Consider the following 23,988-nt stretch of genomic DNA (forward strand, 5'->3'; position numbering starts at 1 on the left):
GCGGACGCGCTCGGCGCATTTGTGTGCCTGTGCCCTCCTCCGGGCCTGGGCTCAGGCCCGGCCCCTCGCACTTGCCCCTACCTTTTCTATCGAGCCCGCATCCCTCTTCAGCCACCGCGATCCGGCGAAGAGAAAAAGGAACTTCCCCCACCCCCTTTGGGGGCCGGCGGAGCCCCCCAAGCCCACCCCAGGGATCCGGGCGGGGACCCAGGCCTGAAGAAGAGATTTCCCGGGGATTCTCGTTTTCCTCGCCCGTATCTCCGAAAGAATTAAAAATGGCCGAGAATGTGGTGGAACCGGGGCCGCCTTCAGCCAAGCGGCCTAAACTCTCATCTCCGGCCCTCTCGGCGTCCGCCAGCGATGGCACAGGTTAGTCTTGGGAACCCTGGCCTTCCACCTCCTCCTCAATTTTTTCTCCTCGCAGCTTTATTCGTCCATATTTTCTTTCTCTCTCTTCCTAGTTCTCTGCCTCTTGATTGATTTTAAAGGTGTTTGAATGAGCTGGTCGAAGGCGTCCAGTAGCCCAACCATTTTCTTTGCTTCCTAATATATTTATTGCAATACTGTGTCATATCGCTATGTGTTCTGGAATTAGAGCTATTGAGTGGTGCTGCAGAAATGGCCTTTATTGTTGTTACCATGCAGTTTAATTTTGGAAATGCTAGTGCATTTGAGTGTAAGGGCCTTTTTTGCAATTTTACTTTTTCTGTTGTTGATAAATGAAGAATCGTGAATCCTTTCTTCTTGATCGCACTTGTCCCGCTTCCTCTGCCTTCTACTCTTCAAGAATTTCTCTTTACATAAGAATTTCTGTTGAGGATGAGGGTATAAAAAAATCTTGGTTTTATTTATTTGTGTGTGTGTGATCCAGGATTTCAGGTTTGACGTGAAGTGAAACGTCAAACCCGAAATTTGGTATGAATTATTTTATCTACCATTCCCAGCTTTTTTGCCTCCCCCCATTTGCTTTAAAAATCAATATGGAGCGCTGTTCATTTTCCATCTCATTTCTTTGGTGCCAGACCAAAACGTCTGAAACTCTGGGGCTTTTAGGTTGGGAGAGAGCAGAGGCATTTTCTTTGCAGTTTGCAGTTACTTTGTCTTTGGGGAGGGCTGGATGGGGGGCTAACTGATTTTATGGAGTTATGTACTTGGAAATCAAGAGTAAAAGTTGCAAGAGTCCGAATCATGAACTGATAATACAGGAATTTAAAATGTGCAGTAGGTTTTGTATTTGTGTGTTTTGTCTTTTTTACACTTTAAACATATGTGGAGACCCAGATTTCAGTTTTAAAAAGCTCTTCAAATTTTTTACTTCACTCGTTTGTGGACTAGCCCTTTTGTCAAGAGAAATTCAGGGAGGCTTCTTTCCATCATTCCCTTCTTACAGTTAGTTTGATGCTATCCTGATGGTCACCGACCTTCTCTTTTGCTGTCTTAGTTGTTTGAGGTGCCAGGGTAATGAAGACGAAGAATGGCTGGCCATCTGACAGTCTACAAGATGTTCCCCCTTACTACGGAGCATCTCTTTAACTCCCTGAGAAAACAGGCTCAACGTCATTCCTCTGTCTGCCAGTGAGAGTGCATAATGGAGTTAAATGTACCCTTTGAGTTTGTAGAGAACTTCTAAAGAAGCATGGTTCTAAGTAGGCTCGTTTCTGTGGGTGAAAAACGTAAGGATATGGCAAATGCTTTGGATTCTTTGCTTTTATAAGAAAGATGTATCTTGAGTTTAAGGTAACCTGCAAAGATTGAGGATTCTTGCAGAGTTCCTCTGCTTCAGGCTTGTAACGTTGGCAGTACATGAACTTTGATCTGTCCTCATTCCTTGAAGTTTCTGTAGTCTTCAGGGATTTTTTTTTTAAACCTGTGTTTTTTCCTCAGAATTCATACACATATGGAGTATTGTATTCCTTTGTACTTACTAAAATGTCACTCGGTAGGACTTTTAGATCACCTTTAGACACACTTTTCACCTGTAGATTTTTGTTTTGTTTCTTTAGTTTTTGTGTATTGTGGAGGTTTTTGCTCTTTAGTTCTTGTGTAATATGGTGATGGATTTTACATTTGAGTTAGCCAGTGACTGGGAATATTGTAGAGAAAACTTTTTCTTTGTATTGTTTTGATGACTCCTGATTTGAGCAGTTTAGTCTTAGAGTAATGCAAGGTCTGAAAGGGAGGCTGTGCTCTCTTGTTCAGATATCTCTGTTCAGGTGCACTGCTGCAGTCTCCATATTTGATCTGTATATTTGGTAACTTTAACTAATTTTGGTAGTGTCTCACCTCACTAATGCACAGAAACTGTTTTGCTACTTGAAATATCTTTGAATAATTGTAACAGTACTAAATGTATCAAGTGGGTTTTTATAATAAAAAACCCTCAGCACTGAGATTAATTCAGTCTGAGTCCTAAGAGTTTATCTTTCTCTCAATTTTGTAGTGTAGGTTGATTTTTGTGCCCCCCCCTTAAGATTCTACTCCAGGAATTCTTTGGTATCCAATTTTTAATCCTAACCAGTTTGGATTTTTTGATGGGGGAAGGGGAGAAATGAGTATTAAGAATAATACTGTCCCCCTGTGAACTTCAAGTTGGGCACCATTACATTTTGATTTTTATTTGCATCTAGCACTGTGTAGTATAAGTTTGCAGTCAACTTTTAACAGAGACTCTTCACTTTTTAAAACGTTATATTTTAAACTTATAATTTCTACATTTTTACTTCTGAGTTACCGCATATTTTATAAATGTGAATGTAAATTATTCCTTCGTACTTGATGATTAATTTCATTTAGAACTGTTCAAAATTATCCCAAAATTCTAGACTCCAGAAACTTTTTTTAAATGACTGAGGCTTGCAGTTTTAGTAGTGTTAAGTGTACCTGTCAAGAGTGTTTGCATGTGCCAGTTTTATAGGAAAGAAAATGAACCCAGTTGGGTTGACATACTAAACTAAAGTGTTACAAAACAAATTAATGCTTAAATCCCAAAATTTGATTTTCTAAGGTTATCCACTGATGCAGAATAAAAATGACTTATTTAATTTTCAGAGATTCTTCTAAAAAATTTCTAGGTTGATCAAAATAATTTGAATTACATTTAAGTTTTACATGTTAGAATGGGGAGAAAGACTTAATACTTTTGCATTTTATGTTCCTGTTTCAATCTTTGCACTTGATCCATTGAAAATATTATTTAACTTGGCATGGTTAGATCAAAACTGTTTGAGGAATCAAATGCCTTTCTGTCCTACCACCTCCACTACCACCCCATCATAAAAGCCATTTGCAAAAATTTTTTAGTAAAATTATTGACCAGAATAGTTAATACATTGTCCTTCAGATATTTCTTGAACCTGTTTCTGATAATCACCTGAGTGATGGAATGATGAGGATGATATATTGCCTTCATTGCTCACAGGACATGTTTTGTCACTGCTTTGTAAACACTTGATGCTGTATGGGCTGAAAGAACAGACTCTGGAAAGAGATGTGACAGCATTAGGATCTGGCATATTTAGTAGGATAAAAGATTCTTCTGGTCTTGGTATGGTTTTGTGGCCCTGCTGTGTACCCATGTGCCAAAATTGGCTTGGATTTTATGTTTTCATTTTGAAGGCACAGGGCAGATATATCTGCATTTTGACCACTAGATTAGTGTACACGATAGATTTTTTTGTGACGAGAATTTTTTTTAACATCTTTATTGGAGTATAATTGCTTTACAATGTTGTGTTAGTTTCTGCTGTATAACAAAGTGAATCAGCTGTATGTATACATATATCCCCCTATCTCCTCCCTCTTGTGTCTCCCTCCCTATCCGACCCCTGTAGGTGGTCACAAAGCACCAAGCTGATCTCCCTGTGCAATGCAGCTGCTTCCCACTAGCTATCTGTTTTACACTTTCAGAACCTTTTTTTTTAGATTCCATGTATATGTGTTAGCATACAGTAGTTTTTCTCTTTCTGACTTACTTCACTCTGTATGACAGACTCTAGGTCCATCCACCTCACTACAAATAACTCAGTTTTGTTTCTTTTTATGACTGAGTGATATTCCATGGGCAAGGATTTTTTAAATGTCAGTTTTACTTTCTCAGAACACCATTGTGTCTTAGTGGTTTGTCATGTAACTAGAATTTTTTTTTGGAGATCATTTATTTGTTAGCTCGTAAACCTGTGATACTGTGTTTTAATTTTATTTTTCGGCCATCAGCGTTTACATGAGAGTTCTGCTTCTGGAGTTATTGAGTTACCGCTCTTTGGTCCAGCGAGGTATTGCCGATCTCTCTGTTAAATTGCAAAACATTTTACTAAGTGTCTTGAACTCTGGCAGTTGCTTACTCTCAAGGGTTTGTAAGTTCATTTATAGGGCTTCAAGAAAGCTATCTGTGGTGGATAGTGAGCTAAGGTGACTTTTGTTACGTTGTAAATCTTGTATGTGTTACAACAAGGGTTCCCTTTTTCAGCTGGAGTTCATATTCTGTTACAGAGGTAAGAAATGTATTCGCATGTCCAGTGATTGGATGATGGGGAGGGAGGAAAAGGTTTCTGCCTTGGTTGCCTTTTGGCATTGTTTTCTCTGTTTTACTTTGCTTTCTACCTTTTCCTTAGTCTATTCTATAAAGGGGGGGGGGGATTAAAACGAGAAGTTGAAAATTAGTGCCTAGTGGTGTTTTTGTAAGGACATTAAGTGGTAAATAGGAAAGAAAAAAAGAGTAGGAAGAATGTTGCAGATGCAAGTGGGAGTGTAAAATGCATCTTCCTGGTATATTTACAAAAACAATTCAAGAGTTATTCTGCCAGTTCTTACACCCATCAATTAATGGAAAAATAAGACAACTTGTTTTGTGTGTTTTTGAAATTTTAGGGTTCCTCTTTAGAGAATTTCTGAAGTTGAATTTTTTTTAGTGTGGCAAGCATTAGAGAAATTAATGGGCAAGTTGAAACTTAAATTATGACACGTGTAAAATATTTAAAACATTGGCTTTTGCAGATGATTTTTTTTCATGAAATGGATGGTAATTTTCTTCTGAAATTTTAATGGTAAAATGTTTTATTGCTCTGGTCTCAAAAAATGTTTAAGAGAATAAACATTGAGGTTTTAAGCCTCTCCTGAACAATTTGGATATCATTTGTTTTTAGATGTAGATCTTTTTGTTTTCTTTTTTAAGATTTTTTTGATGTGGACCATTTTTATTTTTTAATTTTATTTATTTGTTTTTGGCTGCGTTGGATCTCTGTTGTTGCGCACAGGCTTTCTCTAGTTGCAGCGAGTCGGAGCTGCTCTTCATGGCGGTGCGTGGGCTTCACATTGCGGTGGCTTCTCTTGTCGCAGAGCACAGGCTCTAGGCGCGCAGGCTTCAGTAGTTGTGGCACACGGGCTCAGTAGTTGTGGTGCACAGGCTTAGGTGCTCTGCGGCATGTGGAATCTTCCCGGACCAGGAATCAAACTCGTGTCCCTTGCATTGGCAGGCAGATTCTTATCCACTGCACCACCAGGGAAGCCCGTGGACCATTTTTAAAGTCTTTATTGAATTTGTTACAGCATTGCTTCTGTTTTATGTTTTGACTCTTTGGCCGCGAGGCATGTGGGATCCTAACTCCCTGGCCAGGGATCAAACCCGCACCCCCTGCATTGGAAGGCGAAGCCTCAACCACTGGACCGCCAGGGAAGTCCCTAGATGTAGATCTTTTAAAATAAATCCTCCAAAAGGCAATTAGGAGTAATTTATTTGAGAGAGTATAAAATTTAAACTACTGGAAAAAAGTGAGTGGTGAGAGAATTTGTTTTGGAGTCAGACTAGTAGAGTTAAAATCCCAGACCTGCCTTTATTACCTGTGAGCCTTGGGCCAGTTACTTAATCTCTCTGTCTCAGCTGCCTCACCTGTAGTACCCACCTTGTAGGATTGTGGTAAGGAATAGTAAATGAGAATTCTCTTTGTCAAATACTTAGGATAGTGCTTGCTGCAGCATAGTACGTTTTCATTAAGTGTTAACTGTTTTTAACTTTACTGCTAAATATATCCCAAAAAAGCAGTGCTAGATTTTTTTAATGGGTATACAGATAGATTGGGTAAAGAGAAAACCAAATGTGTGAAGTTGAGAGTGGTCTTAAAAGTAAGGCTTACAGAGCCTTACTTTTAAGGTGCAGAGTTAGCGTATACATCATCTACTCAAAGATTAAGTTTTTTGAGAGTATGAGAATATGGCAGCAGAGGTTAAAATAAAAGTATATATATTGTCACATAGGGGAGTCTTGTATATGTAAGTAATTGAAATGAGCATAAATATTTAAGGCATAATGAGAAATAAGAAAGCAGATTGTTCTTATTGGAAATGCTCAAGATAAGAATGGCTTTTTTCTAAAGAATCATGTGGTTGAGCATTATTTTTTATTTATCTGGGTCTTTTTTTTTTTAATCATTTTATTTATTTTTGGCCGCGTTGGGTCTTCGTTGCTGTGCGCAGGCTTTCTCTAGTTGTGGCGAGTGCTGGCTGCTCTTCGTTGCGGTATGCAGGCTTTTCATTGCAGTGGCTTCTCTTGTTGCAGAGCTCGGACTCCAGGCGCAGGCTTCAGTAGTTGTGGCATGCGGGCTCAGTAATTGTGGGTTGCGGGCTCTAGAGTGCAGGCTCAGCCCAGGCTTAGTTGCTCCGCAGCATGTGGGATCTTCCCGGACCAGGGCTTGAACCCGTGTCCCCTGCATTGGCAGGTGAATTCTTAACCACTGTGCCTCCAGCGAAGTGCATTATCTGGGTCTTAAAAGAAGACTTTCTTAAAGGAGGAGGAAGAAAAGTAGAAGGCGCAATGCAGAGCTTTTCAATATCTTTTGACCACACCCAAGTAAGAACTACATTTTACATGGAGAACCAGAGACCCTGTCTCAGCAAGTGAGCAAACAATATTTATCCTACCTAGCCTTACTACTTATAATATACTCTGATATTTTCTGTTGCATTTCATGTTTTAAAAAGCGGTGGTTGGGGGCTTCCCTGGTGGCGCAGTGGTTGAGAGTCCGCCTGCCGATGCAGGGGACACGGGTTCGTGCCCCGGTCTGGGAAGATCCCACATGCCGCGGAGCGGCTGGGCCCGTGAGCCATGGCTGCTGGGCCTGCGCGTCCAGAGCCTGTGCTCCGCAACGGGAGAGGCCACAGCAGTGAGAAGCCCACGTAATGCAAAAAAAAAAAAAAAAAAAAAAAAAAAAAAAAAAAAAGCGGTGGTTGTGACTCACTATATTGATTTCATGACCCACTATGGCTTGTGACTCACAGTTTGAAAAACACTAGTTTAAAAGAGTTGACAAGCTGCCAGTTGTCCTGTATTGGACCAACGTCCTGTATTGGACCAATGTTTTCTGTATGCCCAGCATTTCATCTCAAAACAGGGAATACTCTGGTGATCCAGAAAGACATGGGCCCTTCCTTCCTGGGGTTTGTAGATAAGGGGAAAGAACAACACTCAAGTCTGATGTGACCAGTGTTGTATATGTACAGTGTTGTATTTGCACAGTGTACAGTGGGAGAAACGGGTACCTAACCTGTAGCTACTGTTGCTCTAGTGGCTTTTTTTGAGGAAATCGGTGTCTTATCTTGGAATTTGAAGGATATAGCATTTCTAAGAGTGAGCCCAGGTTGAAAACAAGAGATGGTCTGTCTGTAAATTTCATCTGTCTGGGGGATAGCAAGAAATGTAACTGTAGAGGTGAGCAAGGGGCCAATCTTGCCGGATTTATTGGAGTTACTGCTTATTGGAGTTTAGATTTTTTTTAGGTCTTTTAAATGGATGGACAGAATTGTACCTTAGATGATTGACTAAAGAGAGGAATGGTTTGGAAAGGAACAGGGGACAACAGGCAGGGAGACCAGTGAGGTGACTGTTTCAGAATTCCAGCTGTGATGAGGGTGGCCTGGATTAGTACATGGAAAGAAGTGAAAAGGTTTGAGAGAACATGGGTGGCCAGCAGAACTTGGGGATTAATTAGTGTCAGGATATTGCCGTAGAGGAATCAAGGGTAATTCCCAAGTTTCAAGCTTGGGTAGCAGAATTGGTGAGGATGTCATTTATTCAATACTTAGAGAAGTGTTTGTGTATGGATATGGATGAGGGGAGGGGTTGTTATGAGTTAAATTTGCATACTTTGAAGCTGTGTGATTCTCCTGAATTGGGTAGTCACTATTTGCATTTGGAGCACCTTTCATTCGAGCCAAGAAACATTGACTACCCACCAAGTTTTAGGTATTTGGAATGTAAAGATGAATCAAGGTGCAGTTTCTGCTCTCAAAGCCTTTAGGATCTGGTGGAGTTGGTAGTACACATATCCACACAGTTTTCCCATGAGTTATACTTTGATAAGTTTTGTTTGTTTGTTTGTTTTGTTTTTTGCCGTGCGCGGGCCTCTCACTGTTGTGGCCTCTCCCGTTGCGGAGCACAGGCTCCGGACGCGCAGGCTCAGCGGCCATGGCTCACGGCCCCAGCCGCTCCGCGGCATGTGGGATCTTCCTGGACCGGGGCACAAACCCGTGTCCCCTGCATTGGCAGGCGGACTCTCAACCACTGCGCCACCTGGGAAGCCCTACTCTGATAAGTTTTAAATGTTTTAGATAAAGACAGAGGATAGGGATTATTTCTGACAGGATGGGTTTGGAGTATTGGGGGAAAACTTCATATAGAAAATGTATATTAAAATGGGGGTAGGAGAGCATAACCTAACTTTTCTTAGAAGTTGGGAATTACCTGGTGGTACAGTGGTTAGAACTTTAACTGCCGAGGGCCCAGGTTCAGTCCCTCCTTGGGAACTAAGATCCCGCAAGCCATGCGGTGCGGCCAAAAAAAAAAAAAAGTAGGGAAAGTTGGAGTGGTATTTCAGGTGGAACAAATACAAGTGGTTTTTATGTGACTGGAACAGACCATACGGTGGAATGTTTTCATGGGAGACAGATGGAAAAGGATGTTAGGGTCCTAATAGGGAAAGACAAATATGCTAAGGAATTTGACATTCATCTCACCATCTGGATAAAAATTTTATGAGAAGAGTGACATGGTCAGGGAAAGAGTAATGCTAGTGACACTTCACAGGATCACTAGCAGGGAGGGAACCTAACGGCAGGAAGACCTAGGGTTTGTCATTTATCTCTTGAAATGCACTTATCATTTGTCTCTGAAGTTTTTGGTAAATTGTAGTTAACAAAGTGAATTGTTTATTTTCTTAAGATCCAAGTTTTGTTTACCAGTTGTCATGCATGTAGGAAATGTAGCAGATTTTTTTTAAAAGTCACGCTCCCCTTTTTCTTTACAGATATACAATTTCTAGGAGACTTTTTCTTTTTTTTTAAGAATTGGTACGATAGCTTCACCATCTAGAATCCCCTATAGGCATTCCCTTGGAACAAACCCCAATTAGGCAAACAAATCCAACCCTCACTGCAAAGCTTCTCTCAAAATGTTACTATACTCGGGCTTCTCTGGTGGCGCAGTGGTTAAGAATCTGCTTGCCAATGCAGGGGACATGGGTTCGAGCCTGGCCCGGGAAGATCCCACATGCTGTGGAGCAACTAAGTCCGTGCACCACAACTACTGAGCCTGCTCTCTAGAGCCCACGAGTCACAACTGCTGAAGCCCACACGCCTAGAACCTGTGTTCCACAACAAAAAGAAGCCACTGCAATGAGAAAGAAGTCTGCTCGCCGCAACGAAGAGTAGCACCCGCTGCCACAACTAGAGAAAGCCTGCGTGCAGCAACGAAGACCCAACACGGCCAAAAATCAACCAATTAATTAATTTTTAAAAATGCATATTTTGAAAATTAACCTGTACTTTTGCCCTTTGGCTCTATTAGCTTTCACAGTTCACCAGCTGCCAACATGCATAGCTATGTGATCCTGTGAAACTTAATATTGATTATCATCTTCAATCAAATTTGTATATAACCCACTGGTTGTTACCAGTTGTTTTTTGGTTTTGGTTTTTTTTTTTTGGCTGCGTTGGGTCTTCGTTGCTGCATGCAGGCTTTTCTCTAGTTGCGGCGAGTGGGGGCTACACTTCGTTGCAGTGCGCGGGCTTCTCATTGTGGTGGCTTCTCTTGTTGCGGAGCACGGGCTCTAGGTGCACGGGCTTCAGTAGCTGTGGCTCGTGGGCTCTAGAGTGCAGGCTCAGTAGTTGTGGCACATGGGCTTAGTTGCTCCGTGGCATGTGGGATCTTCCCGGACCAGGGCTCGAACCCGTATCCCTTGCATTGGCAGGTGGATTCTTAACCACTGTGCCACCAGGGAAGGCCTCGTTACATTTTCTTAGTGTCCTTCAAATTCAATATTGTAGTTTTAAGTGTTCATGCACCTTTCCTTCCTTGATAGGTGGGTTTTTTATGATTAGGTTAATTCTGCTTCATCTACAGAGTATTAAATACCATTTCTGAAATAAAGTACTGGATGAAAGTTAGGATGGTTATTTTAACGTGATAAATTCATGAAATTTATAAAATCGCCTCATTTTAAAGGCCACGGTGTTTTAAAACGTCATACTTTGTTAAGCACCCAAAACAGCTGAGTTAATATAAGAGTAGAAGTGCCCTAAACCAATAAGGAGAGATCTTTGTGAGATTGATAGTTTTCATGTCTAGCCAAACTGTTTTCAGAATTATTGAAGTTCTGTAGATTTGACTTTCATCTCTAATCCTTATTTTTTTAAATCTCAGATCTCTGCCCACCTCATCACTCACCTGGCTCCCCCTCCTTTGAATTACTTCAATTGCTATGGCTCAGCTTGAGTTGTTCACCTGTCCTCCTTTTCTCCACTCTTCACTTGTCTAGTTCCTACTCGTCCTCTGGTCTCACCACTGGGATGAAAGAAAGGTTTTGAGATCTGGGATGTTCATTTTTAAAAAGCATTTTTAATGCCACAGAGAAAAGTAACTGAAAGGAGGAGAGTTGATGGATGAATTCTGTCTTTTAAGCGGATACTTGAGAATTGACTAGTTTTAGAATAATTCGTATGGGTATTTTGCTTAATGTACACAGTTTTAAAACCCAACTGAGTTTTTATTTGAATTCAGCTTACCTGAAGTACAAAAATAAGCCTGTTTATTCAGCAAATAGTGTTTGAGCCTTCTAAATGGGAAAAAAATTTGTAACTGAAAGAGGTACTGTTATGCGGTAGAATTAGATTTTTTTTTTTTTGCGGTACGCGGGCCTCTCACTGTTGTGGCTTCTCCCGTTGCGGAGCACAGCCTCCGGACGCGCAGACTCAGCGGCCATGGCTCACGGGCCCAGCCGCTCTGCCGCATGTGAGATCCTCCCGGACCAGGGCACGAACCCGTGTCCCCTACATCGGCAGGCGGACTCTCAACCACTGCACCACCAGGGAAGCCCTAGAATTAGATTTTGAGCCAAAATCATTTCAGTTTTGCATCCTAGTTTGTAACTTTTTAAAATCTTTTGTTTATACTCAGATAGTGCAGTATTTGGGATTATATTGTTAGTAATCCTAATTTTGAAGGTTATACTTCACTTATATATTTCCTGGTGGGGAACATTTGTCTAATTTCTCATGTATCATGGAATTGTCTTGATCTTTTGATTTTTTTGGAAAGGCTAAGTGAGTTGAGTATTCATTTTATAAGAGATGATATAGCTAAATCTGCTGTGAAGACCACAGAACTAAGAAGACACCAAGGGTGACCTACAGAATCAGTATGTAATAATGAAAGGATGTTTTGACTCAATACTAGTTTCCCACATGCTCAATCCAAATTCGTTTTTGTTTAAATTATCACATTTCTGATACACAGTTCATTGGATAAACCTAATGTATTATGCTAAACTTTACAAATCAGATTTAATTATGTCAGTCACATTTTGTGTCACCGTGTTTGGACTGAATGTACACTCAGATGAAGAAACTTTCTTTTTTTGGCCACTCAGCACTGCACGCAGGAGCTTAGTTTCCTGACCAGGGATCAAACCTGCACCCCCCTGCAGTAGGAGCAGAGTCTTAACCACTGGACCGCCAGGGAAGTCCCGAAGAAACATTTTACTCAAAGTCATTTTGTATTTGCGCATCTGGGAACCATATATGGGAATTTGTCAATAAACTATTTGGTAGAAGTAGCCTGCCGATGATGTTAACTAGTTGATATTTTAGAAAGTAAGCAGGAAATGTCTTACTGGAGATAGTGTGAGTTTGTTCATTTCAAGTTGTTTGTGATACTGTCTTGAAATGTTTGTCATAGGATAGTTTAAAGGTAATGGGATAAATTTCAGATTTGTAAATGTCTAATCAAAGAGAAAGGGGAGGTCAGCAAATCAGATATGTAAGAACTCACCTTAATATCTAGAAGAAGTACTCGCTGTCATTTACTTTCTACTTCCCAGTCCATTGCAGTCTGGCTTTTGTTGTTACCTAGTTTACTAAATATCTCCTATTACCTATATTTAGTGAATTTTCTGTCGAGCATGGAACACCACTAACATTTCCTTCTTGGAAACTGATTTCCAGGATTCCTGGTGGATGGGCTGGGGAATGTTGAATTTTAGCATGCTTTGCGGGTTAAGATCATGTCCCTTAAATACTGGCATTTCCAGTGGCCCCCTTAATGTCTGACGGTGACTTAAGCTCCACATTTCTCTCTCACATTGCCATGTATTCCTCTGATTGCCCATACGGATAACTGTACTCTTAGGTTATCCAAGCCAGAAACTTAGGAGTCATTCTTTTTTTCTCTCCTTAACTCCCTAACTATAGTCAGAGAGTCTTTTGATTGGCCTCTTTGATGCCCCTTTAGCAGCAGCCTCCTCACCAGTCTCTCTGACTCTAGACTTGTCTGTCCAATTTATTCTTCATCTTGTTTGTTTCAGTGGACTCTAATAAATGCAGATTTGTTCATATCATATTTCTGCTTAAAATTCTTTAGTAGATCAATTTTCTCTCTACAGTAAAAATCCCAAGCTATTATGTGTAGGACCCTCTAGGTTGCTTCTTTTATTTGTTGAACACGTAAATTTTATTCAACTGTTCTGAACTAATCCCTATGAAGAGCAAGTTGAGATGGGGGCCTGAGAAGGTGATTTATTTGAACCTTTATTTTTTTCCCTTTCCTTGAACAAAAAGGAAGAACCTGAGGAGCTTAGTAAGAGGGGTGGATTGAGGCTGGTCAGTACTAAAACCCACTGTTCAGTAGGATTTGTTTAAATTATGGCATTTAAATTTCTAATTATTTTTCCCTTGCATCTTCATACATATTGCTTTTAATTTGAGACTTGCATTTCTACTAGTTTTAGACCGTTGGGTTTTATTTGCTATTTATGACAAACTGGTTAAATACATAGTCTCTTGTTTTTAGTAGCCTTTTCCCAATATGCTGCTCTTGAGCTTGCGGCCAGGTTTTTTTCTGGGAAGCCCCTTGCAGAAGGACCTAATGGGGAAAGATTGGAAATTTGATGGCTAAAATAAAATCCACATATTAGGTTTTTGAGCTTTAGTACTCTTAATTCTACCAGTATAGAATTGATTATTTACAGTTCGAGTAGTTTTTCTTAGTCTGGAAATACTTAAATTTTGTTTAAAAAATTGTTCTCTCAGTTTAAAAATGTTTAGAAAAGTTATAGTTCTCATAATGTTGAATAATCTAAAACAGCTGCTAAAAATGAAGTCTGTTTGCTTACTTACATAGAAAGAATATTCGACTGGGATCCAGGGACTTTATAATAGAGTCCATATTCAATAACAAAATAGTACAATCTTAGGGAAGCCAGCGATGCATCAGTTACTGCATCTATAATATGAGAGAATCAGTAATTTTCAAACTTGGGCCCTCCCTGGGAGGGGCAGTGTTCTAAGAGGCCTGAGGAAAATCCATCTTCATTCTCCCAATTCCTCCTCACCCAATAAGGTTCTGCTTTTTATTCTGTCTATGTTTCCAAATAAACACTACTAGATGATCCTAAAGGATCCTTTGCTCTGTCCCACCTGGTGTGTATAACTTTTAAAAAGGGGGTTAATAAATTTAAACATTTTTTATAGACGCATAATTTATATGCTTTAGAATCTATTAAAATATTTAAGACCCATCTCATTGGTTCTTAAAACAACTCCATGAAGGAGGTAGAATAAGTTTTACTGCCTTCTGATAGAAGAAGTAACATGAGCTCACAGTTGGAAAGTAACTGGTAAATGAAGTCAGCTTGTAGAATTGGGTTTAAATCCAGGTACTTGGACCCTTTGAGCTGTGCCAGGTTAGATACCAGTGATGGCTGATGGCATTTAGGAATCGCAAATGTCCAGAACTTTGAGGCACAATCAAAACAGCTTAGGAGTAATATTGACAGTCAGTGATATCAAATGAAATAAGGTCTGCTTAATTATGGGTCAAAGTATATATGACTTTTTTACATAATCTTCCAAATCTAATTAATATAGTCATTGAAAATTACAAGTTTTAAGGAAAGGTTAAGAGAACTTTTATAAATTTGTGAACCACCAATCAGATATAAATAATTACAGTATGCAATTGCAGAATTGCTGGAACTGTTTATTATCAAATTTACTCCTTGAGCATGTGCTAGGTGCTTTGGGAAATGTAAATATCTGTTAAATGAGACCCTTATCTTTCAAGTACTTACGATTTGGTAAAGAAGTAAGATGCACATAAATACTTAGCTATAACAAAAGATAGAAGATACAAAATGCATAGTTGAGGTTGTAACAAAGTGAGCCATCTTAGGAAATAGTATTTGAATCTGTCTTTGAGTTGAAACCTGAGTGGATCTTTTGTAGTGGACACTGCAATTAAGTCTGTTGAAAATACAGAATTGCCATTAAAAAACAACCCTATAACCTTTATTGTCACGGTCTACCAATGCCAGCCTTCCTGTCTGCTTCATAATGGAGCCTCACTTTGTAATGAGATGTTAAATGTTTTGCATAGTAAACATGAAACAGCAACCAAGTGCAGCAGATTTGGCTGTAGTACAGGTTATATTAAAGTTCTCAAGACTAGGGCCTGGAGTAAGACGTTGGTATTACTGAAGTTGATTTCTCCTCAATGGACTCTATATATGTGGCTATTAACTACTTCTGAGGTTGTTAGAGGATTAACGAGAATAATACAGTTATTGAGGAGCCACAGAGACGATGCCTGACACATTGAAAGTACCTGATAAAAAACTTTGTTCTCATTGTTATGAGCTAGTCTTATCTACTAATAGAGTGATGATTCCACTAAATAATAAGAGGTAACATTTTCATAGTGCTTAATATATGCCAGGCACTGTTCCAATTACTTATATTAACTCATTGAATTCTCACAAATAACCTATGAAGTGGGTACTTTCCTGTAACACAGAGGTGGAAACTAGGTTCTTCTGTGTATACTTTAGAATCATCTTGTCTGGTTCTTTGAAAAACTGTTAGAATTTATTGATTGATTGATTGCCATTTTGGGTCTTCGTTGCTGCACGCGGGCTTTCTCTAGTTGAGGCAAGCGGGGGCAACTCTTCATTGCGGTGTGCAGGCTTCTCATTGCAGTGGCTTCTCTTGTTGCAGAGCACGGGCTCTAGACATGCAGGCTCAGTAGTTGTGGCTCGCAGGCTCTAGAACGCAGGCTCAGTAGTTGTGGCGCACAGGCTTAGTTGCTCCGCAGCATGTGGGATCTTCCCGGACCAGGGATCGAACCCTTGTTGCCTGCATTGGCAGGGGGATGAATAACCACTGCACCACCAGGGAAGTCCAAACTGTTAGAATTTTGCCTGGCATTGCATTGAATCTAGATCCATATTGGGGAAGCATTGATGTCTTTATATAACATTGAGGATTTGTACCCAGACACTTGTGATTTTGTGATGTTATTTTATTTATTTAGGTGGTCTTTTTTTGGCTGCATTGGGTCTTCATTGCTGCACGCAGGTTTTCCCTAGTTGTGGTGAACAGGGGCTGCTCTTTGTTTTGGTACATGGGTTTGTCATTGCGGTGGTTTCTTTTGTTGCAGAGCATGGGCTCTAGGCACGTGGGCTTTGTTGCTCCGCAGCCTGTGGGATCTTCCTGGACCAGGGCTCGAACCCCTGTCCCCTGCATTGGCAGGTGGATTCTTAACCATTGCACCACCAGGGAAGTCCTGTTTAGGTGGTCTTTAGTTTCACAGTTTACACATATTTTCTAATAACGTTGTCAGATCTTTTTTCCCCTATTGTGTTTTTTAAAATTATTTCTAATCATTTTTTGCTCATGTATAGAAGTGCAATTTAATTTGTCTGTATTTGTGGTATGTTCAATCACCTTGCTACCCTCTCACTATTTCTACTTCTTTGCCTTGGGTTTTCCATGTTGACAGTTATATCATTTGCATACAGTAAGTTGTGTTTCTTCCTTTTCAATCTTGACTCATGAGTGTTTCTTATTTCTTTGGCTAGAGACTCCAGTTCACACTGAATAGAAGTGGTTGTTATGGGTATCTTTGTCTTGTTTTGATGCTAAAGAGGCTACTTTTAATGTTGGTCCATTATCCATATTTGCTGTCAGTTTTTAGGTTTTGGAAGAGACCTTTTTATCAGTTTAAGGAAGTTCCCATCAGTTTTTTTTTGTTTTTTTTTTTTTTTTTTGCGGTACGCGGGCCTCTCACTGTTGTGGCCTCTCCCGACGTGCAGGCTCAGTGGCCATGGCTCACGGGCCCAGCCGCTCCGTGGCATGTGGGATCTTCCCGGACCGGGGCACGAACCCGTGTCCCCTGCATCGGCAGGCGGACTCTCAACCACTGCGCCACCAGGGAAGCCCCATCAGTTTTTTTTGTTTGTTTTAATTTTTATTTTATATTGGAGTATAGTTGATTTACCCTGTTGTGTTAGTTTCAGGTGTACAGCAAAGTGATTCAGTTATACATATATCCTTCTCATCAGTTTTTTTAGTAATTAATTTATTTTTGGCTGCATTGGGTCTTCGTTGCTGTGTGCGGGCTCTCTCTAGTTGTGGCGAGTGGGGGCTACTCTTCATTGCGGTGCACAGGCTTTTCATCACGGTGGCTTCTCTTGTTGTGGAGCACGGGCTCAGTAGTTGCGGCTCTCGGGCTCGAGAGCGCAGGCTCAGTAGTTGCAGCCACGGAGCAACTAAGCCTGTGGCTGCAACTACTGAAGCCCCCCTGTTCTAGGGACTGTGTCCCACAACTACTGAAGCCCACGTGCCTAGAGCCTGTGCTCCACAGCAAGAAGAAGCCACCACAATGAGAAACCCGTGCACCACAAGGAAGAGTAGCCCCTAGTCACTCCAACCAGAGAAAGTCCATGTGCAGCAACGAAGACCCAATGCAGACAAAAAAAAAAAAAAAATTGTGATTGGGTATTGACTTTTATCCAATGCTTTTATTATAGTCATTGAGATAGATCTAATGTTTTCTTTCTCCTTTGTTACTACGGTGAATATGCAAACCCCCTTCTGGATTCCTCAGATGATCCCAACTCGATCATGATATTACATCTATAAAATACTGATCTTTTTTTTGTCTTTCTTTTTTTCTTTTTTAAAAAGGATTCTTGCTTCTGTGTTCATGACTTCCTTTTCTTTTACTGGCCATGTGTGGTTTTTAGAGTATTTCTATTTTCTAGAAGTGTTTGTATAAGGTTGAATTGTCTTTTCATTGAAAGTTCAGTAGGACATGCCTGTAAAAATATTTAGATCTGGTCTTAATGGGAAAAATTAACCAATGAGTCTTTAATAGTAATAGGATTATTCAGGTTTTCTCTGTCTCCTTTTAAATTTTTTTAAATGGGATAATTCAATTTTGTAGAACAGTAGAAAGAACTCCCATGTGCCTATTACTTCAAGTTACTGATCATTTTGTCCACCCCCCACCCTTTTTTTTTTTCTGCTGGAGTTTTTAAAAGCAAATCCCAGACTTGTCATTTCACTAGAAATACTTAAATATATGTCTCTTAGGACTTATTTTAACTATGCTATTGTTATACCCAACAAAATTAATAATTTCTTAATGTTACTCACTATTCAGTCTGTATTATCCTGATTCTCTTAAAATGTATTTCCAGTTAGTTTGAATCAGGATCCAAACGAGGTATGTTTGGTTGTTGAATGATAACAGCTTCTCTCATTCTCTCTTTTTTTTTTTTCCTTCCCCCTTTTATGCCATTGATTTGTTGGAGAAGCTAGGACACTTACCCTTATACAATTTCTTTTTGATTGAGGTTTATTGAGTATTTTATTTTATTTTTTTTTTTTGCGGTACGTGGGCCTCTCACTGTTGTGGCCTCTCCCGACGTGCAGGCTCAGCGGCCATGGCTCACGGGCCCAGCCGCTCCGCGGCATGTGGGATCTTCCCGGACCGGGGCACGAACCCGTGTCCCCTGCATCGGTAGGCAGACTCTCAACTACTGCGCCACCAGGGAAGCCCTATTGAGTATTTTATGAGGAATTTATTCGTTTTTCTCTCTTCAGTTTTTTTGTGTGAAATTGATTAGTAGGACCACTTTCTCTTTTTATTGTCTTTTTCCCTTAACTTTCCCAGAAGTTTATCTTTTATTACTCTTTTCAAGGAACCAAATTCTGATTTTGTTAATAACCTCTCAGTTCTATCTCCATTTTTCTATTTTGTTTAATTGCTTTTATATTTGATCATCTTTTTCTTACTGTTCTTTTTTTAACATAATAACTTGGATACTTGTTAATTTCAAGCTTTATTTTCTAACATAAACCTTTAAGTTTTGAAATGTAGTATTTTTATCATTTCTCAGTTTGTGATTTCTCCTTTATCACTTACGTATGTGTGTATTTTTATTTTTTATTAATTTTAAAAATATTATTTATTTGGTTGCACCGGGTCTTAGTTGTGGCAGGCGGGCTTCTATAGTTGCAGCTCACCGGCTCCTTGGTTGTGGCATGTGGGCTCCTTAGTTGTGGCTTGTGAACTCTTAGTTGTGGCATGTATGTGGGATCTACTTCCCTGACCAGGGATCGGACCTGGGCTGCCTGCGTTGGGAGCACAGAGTCTTAACCACTGTGCCACCAGGGAAGTCCCTGTGTATTTTTTATTTTTTTATTTTTATTTTTTTTGGCTGTGCTGTATGGCTTGTGGGATTTTAGTTCTCTGACCAGGGATTGAACCCGGGCTCTCAGCAGTGAAAGCACAGAGGCCTACCCCTAACCACTGGACTGCCAGGGAATACCCCATGTGTATTTTTTAAGTTCCTAAATAGGTAGAGATTATTTTTATTTTTTTCTAAATGTTTAACACTAAAAATATGCTGATGATGGAATGTTTCCTTGTATACTCCAGGGGGAAAGTAGAATGCAAAAATCGCTTAAAAGTATATATGGGGACTTCTCTGGTGGCACAGTGGTTAAGAATCCACCTGCCCATGCAGGGGACACAGGTTCGAGCCCTGGCCTGGAAAGATCCCACATGCTGCGGAGCAACTAAGCCTGTGTGCCACAACTATTGAGCCTGCGCTCTAGAGCCTGCGAACCACAACTACTGAGCCACGTGCCACAACTACTGAAGCCCGCGTGCCTAGAGCCCGTGCTCAGTGATGAGAAGCCACCGCAATGAGAAGCCCATGCACCGCAACTAAGTAGCCCCCACTCGCCGCAACTAGAGAAAGCCCATGCACAGCAATGAAGACCCAACACAGCCAAAAATAAATAAATGTATTTAGTTTTTTTAAAAAAAGTATATATGATTCCAATATTGTGTATTATGTAAATAGAAGGAAATAATGAAGGAAATATATTATTATATTGATATTAAGCAGTTGCCTTTTGGGTAGTGATGTCAGGTAAATTTTATTTGAAACCTCATTCATATTCCACAACTATTCATAAGACATTTTATTTTTATGATGGAAGGGCACATGGTTTTTCCAGAGGAAAGAGAATAGGTCTGTAAAAATCTGGACTCTAAATTATGTCCTGAGATCCTGGGATATAATTCAGTTCAACTAAAATATGACCAGTTGCTTATCTCTGTTGGGCATTAGGCAAGGAGTTGGTATGTAAGTGGTAAGACATGTTATTCCCGGAGTTACAATCTGGGTGCATAGGTGGGGTGAGGGGTGGTGATGGGGAAGAGATGGCAGGAGAGGAGGAGAGAAAGATAGACACACATGTTAATTTCAGTGCCATGATAGAATGCAAAAGAACAGGAAGGACACATAGAGGAAGAATTGCATTTATGAACCAAGGGTAACTGGACCAACACGATCATTATTCAAGTGGTATCTTGTCTTTGATGGATGGGTTATTTTTAATAGGATTATCAGTTGTAGATTCAAGTATATTTAATTTTTAAATACCCAGAAGTGCCCTTTTAATGTTAAAACTACTTGGAGAATTAAAACTCAAAACACCTCAATCTATATAATGAGTTAGTACTGTCAACAGGTCAACCAGGGACAATTTTGCACTTCCAGGGAACATTTGGTGATATATGGAGACTTTTTTGATGTCACAAATGGGTTAGAGCTACTACTGGTATTACAAGGAGAGACCAGGGATTTGCTGAGCATCTTACAGTGCATAGGACAATCTCCCCCTCCCCCCAAAGAATTATCCAGCCTAGAATGTTTAATAGTGCCAAGGATGAGAAACCTAGGTTAATCCATACTTCTTGCATCCTCTTTCTCAGGGATGGGGCAGAGGTGGAATGGTAGTGGTTTGTTGGTTGTTGAAGAAACTAGAGGCGTGGTTTTGTATCCTGTTCAGCTAGATTTTGGTTAAGGAAAACTAATCTGTAGTCTGAAGTCAGGTCAGAGCAAATTCGTTCAGCTTTGTGGCAGGCACTGTGTGATGGGAATTTGGTAAAGAGTGGTAAGCGGCTCCTGTCTTCCTGGAACTTACACTGAATGTTTTACAAAGGGGAGATCTTTTTTATCAGTTGTCTTTTTATTATTATATTTTAAATCTTTTGTTCTGAATTTATTTTGTGTATAGATAAGTTACTTTAAGCTCTTCTAAGGAACTCTGGAGTAGTATACACCTTTTTTTAAATTATTTATTTTTTATTGCTTTGGGTCTTCATTGCTGTGCACGGGCTTTCTCTAGTTGCGTTGAGCAGGGGCTTCTCTCTGTTGCGGTGTGCAGGCTTCTCATTATGGTGGCTTCTCTTGTTGCGGAGCATGGGCTCTAGGCACACGGGCTCAGTAGCTGTGGCTCGCAGGCTCAGTAGTTGTGGCTCGTGGGCTTAGTTGCTCTGCGCACATGTGGGATCTTCCTGGACCAGGGATTGAACCCGTTGGCAGGGGGATTCTTTTTTTTTTTTTTTTTTTTTTTTTTTTTTTTTTTTTTTGCGGTACGTGGGCCTCTCACTGTTGTGGCCTCTCCCGTTGCGGAACACAGGCTCCGGATGCACAGGCTTAGCGGCCATGGCTCACGGGCCCAGCCGCTCCGTGGCATGTGGGATCTTCCCGGACGGGGGCACGAACTCATGTCACCTGCATCGGCAGGCGGACTCTCAACCACTGCGCCACCAGGGAAGCCCGGCAGGGGGATTCTTAACCACTGTGCCACCAGGGAAGTCTGGTATACAACTTAATTGTGTATCTTTTTCATGACTGTCAATACAAACTTTTGGCAACTCATGTAATGGGGTTGTACTAAGATGTATTCCTCTTTTCTCTGGTCTTGTTTTAGGTACAGTCTATAATTGTTCAGACTTGTTGGTATGACGATAATTTTTATATATTTTATATATATAACACTTTCTTTTAGTATAATATGAAAAACTAATACAAATAGATAGTATTCCATGGAGTGAGGTTTAGAAATGATATTTAATGCTTATCAAGAACAAAGTATAGAGAACTTCGTAATTTTGACTCTGTCATACTTTAACCTTTATCTTTCCTCTTTGTTTTTAGATTTTGGCTCTCTATTTGACTTGGAGCACGACTTACCAGATGAATTAATCAACTCTACAGAATTGGGACTAACCAATGGTGGTGATATTAGTCAGCTTCAGACGAGCCTTGGCATGGTACAGGATGCAGCCTCTAAACATAAACAACTGTCAGAATTGCTACGTTCTGGTAGTTCCCCTAACCTCAACATGGGGGTTAGTGGCCCAGGCCAAGGCATGGCCAGCCAGGCCCAACAGAACAGTCCTGGATTAGGTTTGATAAATAGCATGGTCAAAAGCCCAATGGCACAGGCAGGCTTGACTTCTCCCAACATGGGGATGGGCACTAGTGGACCAAATCAGGGTCCCACACCATCTGCAACAGGTATGATGAACAGTCCAGTAAATCAACCTGCCATGGGAATGAACACAGGGATGAATGCTGGCATGAATCCTGGAATGTTGACTGCAGGCAATGGACAAGGGATGATGCCTAATCAAGTCATGAACGGTTCAATTGGAGCAGGCCGGGGGCGACCTAATATGCAGTACCCAAACCCAGGCATGGGAAATGCTGGCAACTTAATGACTGAGCCACTGCAGCAAGGCTCTCCCCAGATGGGAGGACAAACAGGATTGAGAGGGCCCCAGCCTCTTAAGGTAAGTGCAGTTCTGGTTTCTGTGTACCATCAGTATGTTTTTCAGTGCTCCAGTGATGGAGGAGGAGGGCTTGAGGTCAGGTATTCATTTATTCTTTACTGTTCATGTTTAATCTTCTTACATCATGTATCACTTACCACATATTATATGTCAGGGATCTACTGTGTTGTCACAAGCTTTATGAAGCTCTTATATTAAATGTAAGTAATACTTCTTTTTTTTTTTTTTTTTAACAAATGATTGCCAGCTAATTCCTGTTCCCTGTGGCACAAGTATTAGAATATTTTCATTTCATTTCTAATTCATCTCATCTTAGCCTTCCTTAAAAAAAAAAAAACAGTTTTAAGATAGCCAGCATTATATTATCTTCAGGTAGACTTTATTTGTTCCCATTGCTTGGAATGTCCCTGTTTTTTAAGAGATGTGGTATTTTTTTTCTTAATGGTTGATGGAAATTAAGGTGCATTAGTTTGCTATAAAGCCTCAACCAACATTCCAGGTCTTCCAGTTATCCTGATTTTGGCTGTTATTTGAAAGGTTTAGAGGAAAACAGGTTTTGTGTTTCATAGAGGGGCCGTGCGGTGTGAATTGTTCTCTTGGCCTTCCCCATCCCTGGGCCTGTCCTGAGTGCTGTGTTGGCTCTCTTGCTCCATCTTCTGTTCCCTGACCAGGGATCGAACCCATGTCCCCTGCAGTGGAAGCGCGGAGTCCTAACCACTGGACTGCCAGGGAAGTCCGAAATGCTTTTCTTTTTTAAAAAGCCTGCTTTCTTAGCCTTATTAAGTAGAGAATGCTAAATATATTTTTAAAAACCTTTTAAATGTGTACTCTGTATGTATAATTAAGATGTTATAAGCGTATGTTGGATGTTTACTCCTCCATATTTTTCCTACACATTTTATTCCTTTTTCTTAAAATGGTATCACACTATGGTTGCCAGTGCCTGGCATGTAGTTAGTAAATAGTTGTTGAATGAAAGAGATGGCTTCGCTTGGAAGGTGACTAGAGGTGGGAGAGATTTTCACAAGGAGTCAGGAGCAGGCTTGCTCTGTAAGAGGATAATTTGAGCAGGCATTGGGACTTCTATATTCCTGAGAATAATGACGGTGAGAGTTCAAGGATGAAATGAAGACATACGGATGAATTGGGAGTGGGGGCACTGAGGTCACATGTAGATAAATGAAAGCCCTTAAATATTTTTTTTTTGCTACAGGATAAAGAATATTGACATCTTGACTTAGGAAAAAATTCTGTTTGGCATCACTATCTACTCTATAGGTTCTCCCTTTCTGGCACTTTTATGTTGCTGTTTTGATGTGGTTTACTTAGAACACTTGGAGTGAGAACCAGAAACAATAAGGTAGAATATTTATTAGGTACCTCTTCTAGATTTCTAGGAACCTGCCTGTGAAGAGTCCCTGCCCTCCTGATGTTTATATGGGGGGTGGGCGGGCAGGGATGACAGACATTAAACTTTCACTGATTGAACAAATATTTACTGAGTCCTAGCT

General features: G+C 40.4%; 1 protein-coding gene across 2 annotated transcripts in view; it reads left to right on the plus strand.

Annotated features, from left to right (window-relative positions):
- Positions 1-245: 245 nt before the first annotated feature.
- EP300 (EP300 lysine acetyltransferase) overlaps positions 246-23,988 on the plus strand; it is a gene marked incomplete at its 5' end in the record, with an annotated part of 74,083 nt that continues 50,340 nt past the window's right edge. The window contains 2 exons of one of the 2 annotated variants that reach the window (XM_079714317.1): positions 246-369; positions 21,840-22,477. In XM_079714317.1, the coding sequence (XP_079570443.1) occupies positions 276-369; positions 21,840-22,477 (732 nt within the window). The remainder of the gene's footprint in view (positions 370-21,839; positions 22,478-23,988) is intronic. The other variant, XM_079714316.1, reaches the window with a different exon arrangement.

Source organism: Hyperoodon ampullatus (genome assembly GCF_949752795.1).
Source record: "Hyperoodon ampullatus genome assembly, chromosome: 11".
In the NCBI taxonomy this organism is placed as follows: domain Eukaryota; kingdom Metazoa; phylum Chordata; class Mammalia; order Artiodactyla; family Ziphiidae; genus Hyperoodon; species Hyperoodon ampullatus.